This window comes from Protopterus annectens, chromosome 12.part0, assembly GCF_019279795.1.
Source record: "Protopterus annectens isolate FY-2018-M chromosome 12.part0, PAN1.0, whole genome shotgun sequence".
NCBI classification, from domain to species: Eukaryota; Metazoa; Chordata; order Ceratodontiformes; family Protopteridae; genus Protopterus; species Protopterus annectens.
In genome coordinates, this window is record NC_056746.1 from 388709930 (window position 1) to 388717429 (window position 7500).

At 41.2% G+C, this 7500-nt stretch overlaps 1 protein-coding gene across 3 annotated transcripts in view; it reads left to right on the forward strand.

Annotated features, from left to right (window-relative positions):
• The window catches only part of LOC122816589 (putative sodium-coupled neutral amino acid transporter 10), a 436081-nt gene that overhangs the window by 225404 nt on the left and 203177 nt on the right, over positions 1 to 7500 (forward strand). For all 3 annotated transcript variants that reach the window (XM_044089479.1, XM_044089480.1, XM_044089481.1), the window contains one exon: positions 6127 to 6220. In XM_044089479.1, the coding sequence (XP_043945414.1) occupies positions 6127 to 6220 (94 nt within the window). The remainder of the gene's footprint in view (positions 1 to 6126; positions 6221 to 7500) is intronic.

The following is a 7500-nucleotide window of genomic DNA, read 5'->3' on the forward strand; positions in this document are numbered from 1 at the left end:
AATGGAGTGGTTATTGCTGATGATGCTATAACTCCCATACTCATGACACAGCCTGTGGACAGTAGCACACACTTACAAAGTGTATGGGCAGGGTGCTCTATACCACATCAGGTGGAAAACTCCACAGACAGTGACACAGGCTCACACACTTAACAGAATGAGGAAATATTATTGCAGCAGGGGGACACCACACAGCTGAACACCTGCTTCTTGTCTACAGGCAGAAGCCCTTTATCAGGAGACTACCCTTTCATAGGTAGCAGTAGCACTGTCACCTTTACACAGAGGTGCCAGTTGAGGGCATACTTCACAGTTAGCTCCAGTGACATGCAATGCCTTGGCTGCCCAGGTACCAGAATGTCATGATATAGTTCAATCCCAGGCTACTGCCACAGAGAATCAGGCAGAGATGTTTAGAGTACAGGATATACATCAGGAAGTTCACCAGTACATGGAAATGGTGGATGCCAAGGACAATAACATGATGATTCTCATGTGCAGCATGACTGCATACACAGCATCCATGTCAGCCTCTGTGAACAATCATAAAGAGTTACCAGTCACACATTGGGAATACAGGTAGAAGTGGCTTTAGAAACTGTCCACAGAGGTGAAAAAGTAAGAAGGATACCATGTGCATCTCAAGAATGTTCAGCAGGCACTCATGTGGATCCCCCCAGAAGAAGACAGCCAGGCCTCATTGGAGTTCCACAACACATGGTAGAACCTACCAGTCAAGGTGTAGGTCCCGCACCATGGTTAGGCCAATGTTAAGAAGTTGCCCTGCTTCCTGTTCCCTTCATCAGTGTAACTCAGCATCAAGCTGACATGCCAGCACTCTCTCTCAAATTGTGGAGCTAGCACCCACACTATTTTAGGGGACACTGTGTATCTACTGTTGGCCAAAGGAGAAGAGGAGGGCAAAGGCATGCCCGAAGGGAGGAAGAGAGGAGGAAGGTTAGGAGTGTAGCAGTGAGGGTAGGAACTTTGAATGTTGGCAGTATGACTGGTATAGGAAGAGAGCTAGCTGATATGATGGAGAGAAGGAAGGTTGATATACTGTGCATGCAAGAGACCAGATGGAAGGGAAGTACGGCCAGGTGTTTAGGAAACTGGTTCAAATTGTTCTATCATGGTGTGGATGGCAGAAGAAATGGGGTAGGGGTTATACTAAAGGAACAATATGCCAAGAGTGTTTTAGACGTGAAGAGAGTGTCTGACAGAGTGATGTTTATGAAGCTCGAAACTGATGGTGTAATGATGAATGTTGTTGGTGCATATGCTCCACAAGTTGGGTGTGCGATGGATGAGAAAGAGAAATTTTGGAGTGAGTTGGATGAAGTTGTGGTGAGTGTACCCAAGGGTGAGAGACTAGTGATTGGAGCGGACTTTAATGGGCATGTTGGTGAAGTGAACAGAGGGGATGAGGAAGTGATGGGTAGGTATGGTGTTAAGGAGAGAAATGCAGAAGGTCAGATGATTGTGGATTTTGCAAAAAGGATAGACATGGCTGTGGTGAATACATATTTTAAGAAGAGGGAGGAGCATAGGTTGACATACAAGAGTGGAGGAAGATGCACACAGGTGGATTATATCCTATGTAGGAGGGTCAGTCTGAAGGAGATTGGAGACTGTAAAGTGGTGGCAGGGGAAAGTGCAGTTAAGCAGCATAGAATGGTGGTCTGTAGGATGACGTTGGTGATCAAGAAGAGGAGAAGGAGTGTGAAAGCAGTGCCAAGGATTAAATGGTGGAAGTTAAAAAAGGGTGATTGTGAAGTGGAGTTTAGGGAAGAGTTAAGACAGACACTGGGAGGCAGTGGAGAGTTACCAAATAGCTGGGTAACTACAGCAGAACTAGTAAGGGAGACTGCTAGAAAGGTGCTTGGTGTGACATCTGGACAGAGGAAGGAGGACAAGGAGACCTGGTGGTAGAATGGGGAAGTACAGGAGAGTATACAGAGGAAGAGGCTGGCAAAGAAGATGTGGGATTGTCAAAGAGATGAAGAAAGTAGACATGAGTATAAGGAGATGAGGCACATGGCAAAGAGAGAGGTGGCGAAAGCTAAGGATAAGGCGTATGGAGAGTTGTATGAGAGATTGGACTCTAAAAAGGGAGAAAAGGACCTGTTGGCTAGACAGAGGGACAGAGCTGGGAAAGATGTGCAGCAAGTAAGGGTGATAAAGGATAGTGCGGGAAAGGTACTCACAAGAGAGAAGAGTGTGTTGAGTAGATGGAAAGAATATTTTGAGAGGCTGATGAATGAAGAGAATGAGAGAGAGAGAAGGTTGGATGATGTGGGGATAGTGAACCAGGAAGTGAAACAGATTAGCAAGGAGGAAGTAAGATCAGCTATGAAGAGGATGAAGAATGGAAAGGCTGTTGGCCCAGATGACATCCCAATGGAAGCATGGAGGTGCTTAGGAGAAATGGCAGTGGAATTTTTAACTAGATTGTTTAATGAAATTTTGGAAAGTCAGAGGATGCCTGAGGAGTGCAGAAAAAGTGTTTTGGTACCTATCTTTAAGAATAAGGGTGATGTGCAGAGCTGCAATAAATACAGAGGGATAAATGTGATCAGTCACAGCTTGAAGTTATGGGAGAGAGTAGTAGAAGCTAGATTAAGAAGGGAGGTGATCATTAGTGATCAGCTGTATGGTTTCATGCCAGGAAAGAGCACTACAGATGCAATGTTTGCTCTGAGAGTGTTATTGGAGAAATACAGAGAAGGACAGAAGGGGTTGCATTGTGTCTTTGTAGACTTGGAGAAAGCATATGACAGGGTGCCTAGAGAAGAGCTGCGGTATTGTATGAGGAAGTCGGGAGTGGCAGAGAAGTATGTAAGGGTGGTACAGGATATGTATGAGGGTAGTGTGACAGTGGTGAGGACTGCAGTGGGAGTGACAGATCCGTTTAAGGTGGAGGTGGGATTACATCAAGGATCAGGTCTGAGTCCTTTCTTATTTGCAGTGGTGATGGACAGGTTGACAGATGAGATCAGACAGGAGGCCCCGTGGACTATGATGTTTGCAGATGACATTATGATCTGTAGTGAGAGTAGGAATCAGGTTGAGGAGACTCTGGAGAGGTGGAGATATGCTCTAGAGAGCAGAGGAATGAAGGTCAGCAGGGCTAAGACAGAATATATGTGTGTAAATGAGAGGGAGGGTAGTGGAATGGTGAGGATGCAGGGAGTAGAGTTGGTCAAGGTGGACGAGTTTAAGTACTTGGGATCAACAGTTCAGAGTAATGGTGAGTGTGGAAGAGAGGTGAAGAAGAGAGTGCAGGCAGGGTGGAATGGGTGGAGAAGAGTGTCAGGAGTGATTTGTGATAGACGGGTACCAGTAAGAGTGAAGGGGAAGGTCTACAAGACAGTAGTGAGACCAGCTATGTTATATGGGTTGGAGACAGTGGCATTGACAAAAAGGCAGGAGTCAGAGCTGGATGTGTCAGAGTTAAAGATGTTAAGATTTGCACTCGGTGTGACTAGAATGGATAGGATTAGGAATCAGTATATTAGAGGGTCAGCTCATGTTGGACAGTTTGGAGACAAAGCAAGAGAGACTAGATTGCGTTGGTTTGGACATGTGCTGAGGAGGGATGATGGGTATATTGGGAAAAAGATGCTAAGGATGGAGCTGCCAGGTAACAGGAAAAGAGGAAGGCCTAAGATACGGTTTATGGACGTGGTGAGAGAGGACATGCAGGTAGTTGGTGTGACAGAACAAGATGCAGAGGATAGGAAGAAATGGAAATAGATGATCCACTGTGGTGACCCCTAACGGGAAAAGCCGAAAAATGACGATGATGATGATGACACCTTCCAAATATAACTTCCATTTTCAACATCAGTATGAGGAAAGTGGTGCTCACCCAGCAGACACGTTACACACATGGCCAGTGCTGACATTTTTTTACTGCTCTCTGAAAAATCGTTAGGAGACCATACGACTGAAAAAAAAGAGAGAGAATATTTTTCAGTGCACATGGTTTCAGCACTATAACTTTCATTATGTTCAGTATAGTCTTAAGCATGTTTCCCAACACCTCTTTTTACATACTTAAACCAAACCTCGACAGCATGACTAACACTTGTGCCATTTACCTCACAACACTGTACAAATGATGACTGATGCAAAATTTACGAAAGAAAACATTTTTTGTTGATTTATTGAAAATGATTGATGTACAGTATAAGTTGAGTATACACCACTCAGCATAGCCCACAAGTAAAACTACATGCATCAAGTATCATGTTTGTTTTTTTTAATCAGTTTTACCAAGCAAATGCCATGGCCCATAGTTATGGAATAGATGCTGCTTTTTTGCCTGCACAGCCATGTATTGTGTGTGTGCCTGCTGCAAAGACTATGGTGCCGTGATACCCCTGCCATCATCTGGCCATTGTCACTATCATCACTGGTGGGAGGAATAACAAAGGGACGTGCACTGCTACTATTGGTATCTGGCTGTTGTCGTTGCACACTGGACTGATGTGTGAATGTGTTTTGCAAAATGCAGCAGGCAGTAAACATCCTGCCAGCAGTAACAGCATCACACTGAAGGGCACCCCCAGACTCATCCAGCCAATGGAACCAGTCTTGGAGCAGGCCAAACTCTCCCCTAAGATTGTATATGTCTGTGTCAGTGAAGTGTTGAAATGCTCTCAGCAACTTTGTCAGAGTTATGGACTGGTGTCATTAACCATAGTTTGAGTCAGTAACCTTTATCACCTGCACACTTACATAGGGAAGGAATACTTAACTAAAAAGGGGGTGATGATTTCTCATTACTGTCTAAACCACTCAAGAGATACTGAAATACCTAGAATTAAGACCATTAAAATGCTTTGCACTTATGAACTAGGTGCCCATGAGGGATTCTATCATGCAGAAAGAGGCAGTTCAGTGAGGTTGTGTGCCAAATTTGGAAATCCTGGGAACTGCCAGGATGCTGGGCCAGCACATTGGTGATGCACACCCATGCATCATAAACTACTTGGCAGTTGGAATGGTAGCCCTTCTTATTCCCGTACTGCCCCACTGTGGTCCAGATGGGGCCCAAATGGCAACATGTGTACACTCTATCACACCATACACCTCATGAAAGAGGTGCCAAATGCTTTTACAGACTTTCTATACAAAACCATAGTCACACAGTGATTACTGAGAGGAATGTTCAGTCCAGTGATGGACAGTAGATCTGTGTAACATTGTGTGTTATCAATAGCACCGTGATTAGACAGTAATAGATGTTGATTTATTACAAAATGAAAGACGTTCCGCATGTGAATGAAAACTATTCATTTACAATACCTTTCATAGTGCCCTTAGATTCATAAAGCCATTTTATTAACAGGTCTTCATAAAAAAAAACTAAAAAACAGGACATGTGCACTTTCAGAAACAGACCCTAAACTTGGAGAATGCAATGCTGCAAAGGCTCTTACACTAGTACTTAGCTTGCTACTTCTGAAGCATTTGAGAGAAAATTATACAACTGAATTCTGGAATTTATGGATAGAATGCAGGAGGGAGTTACCGAAATGAGTAGCTGTCAGAGCTTTTCACATCATCATCTATGGACCATTTTAGCTATCACAAGAAAGATTATGAGGAACTGAAAAACAAGTCATTTCCCTCAATTCACAGAAATATCGGCACCTCTTAAAGGACGTTATAAATTAAGAGACAGAAAACAGAGATCATCTTTAAAGAAATAGATTTAAACACATAGGATAAACTACAATAGAGAAACTAGATTTGCTAGAAAATACTTCAATGTCTGTAAAAATGGCTTGATTCCTAATAACCGGCATAACAAGAATGAATCCTACTGTATTTTATGTGAAAGTCATATTTTGAAAGTAGTGTATATAGTTGCTAAATTCAAATTGACTTTGTTATTCATTTTACATAAATGGCTGTTTAAAGAACTGTACGAGTCTTAAACAAGTTTTGACATTAAGCTAATTTATATTATGAGGAACTGCAGTAGTTGTATGAATTTAATGTAGCAACCGATAAAAATTATTTAAAGAGGAAATTTGCACAGTACATTCCAGCTTAGCCTCCTTAAATAATCATATGATAATGGAAATTCTTTTGTTGTCATTCTCTCTTTCTTAGTGTGATTGGTTTGCTATTTGGAACCTGCGTAACTTTCCATGTAGTAATGGAGGATCTGGCAGCCATGCTCCTAGAGTCACTAACTGGATTTAAAGTAAGTACAATTTAACTGTGACGCAAAATTAATTTATATCAATACTTATGACTAAAACTCTGTTTTGAATGTTGTACGTTATTAAATAAAAGATTATTCTGAATAGATCATATTAGATCTTTTACATTTGCCACATGTAGTTCTAATATCTGTTACAGTAATACATATTTATATAGCATGCTGTCAAAATAATGAATCACTAAACATATTTTTTTATTATTTTCTTACAGTGTGAAATCTGAGAAACATGCTTGTATTAACAACTTAGCTGGCTGACCAGTCTTCACCTAGGACACACCAGTTCTAATACTCACATTTCAAATTTACCTCAGTCTGAAGACACAGCCATAATTTAACATAGACAAAGTAACTTGCATCTCAAGTTACCAGCCCTGTTAGAGAAGATAAAGTAGTGTTATTTTAGGTGCTGCTATAATAAAAATGACTGTTTTAACTTCTTTCAGTACCATTGTTTATACAACTGAATAATAAAAGAAAATCATGTCTGTCTACAGCTTGGATATAAGCCTTCTGAGGCCTTATATCAAGGTGCTGTGATCATTTTACAGTTGATGATTTAACTGTTCCTCCCTAAAGACTATAATTAAATTATTTAATGATTTAAATGCCTTGATGTTTTAAGAAAATGTAGATTACTGTATGGCAGATAATACATAGCAACATTATTGCAAAACCAAATGGCCAGCAAGATCTAATTTATTCTATAAGCAAAGCTCAAAAGGTACCTTTAACATCATGGTAATTATGTAGAATAAAAAGATTGTTGCAAAGCTTATTTTCTATTCTGCTTATTGCAATGTGCTCCAGATTTTGTAGACTGAGCTTTATAATCGATCACTCGATAACTCACTGCTGATGTTCCCAAAGTCGCCATAAGGGCCACATGAGTTATACGGTTCTACTGTGAAATGCCAACATTCCAAAAGAATGAAAAAAAATGCTTGGAATCCAAAATGGTGAAACACTCCTTTTTTTGTTTTATCTTTGCAGTGAGACAAGCCCCCACACCCCCTGACCTTATATATACCAACTCCATGGTCATACCAACTCAAAGAAAGGAGAATTCTCCCAAACCACATGATTCTTTGCCAGTGCACAATTAGAAATTGCACTAGCAATGATTTTCTGTGAAATCAGTGTTATGCTTTTTATCTTTTTTCCTACAGGCTACTGACAGGAGAGCAATTTTACCTCGAGCTTGTGTATGGAAGACAAGCTACAGTTTCTTTATTAAACAATAGCAAGCATGTTTTTTAATG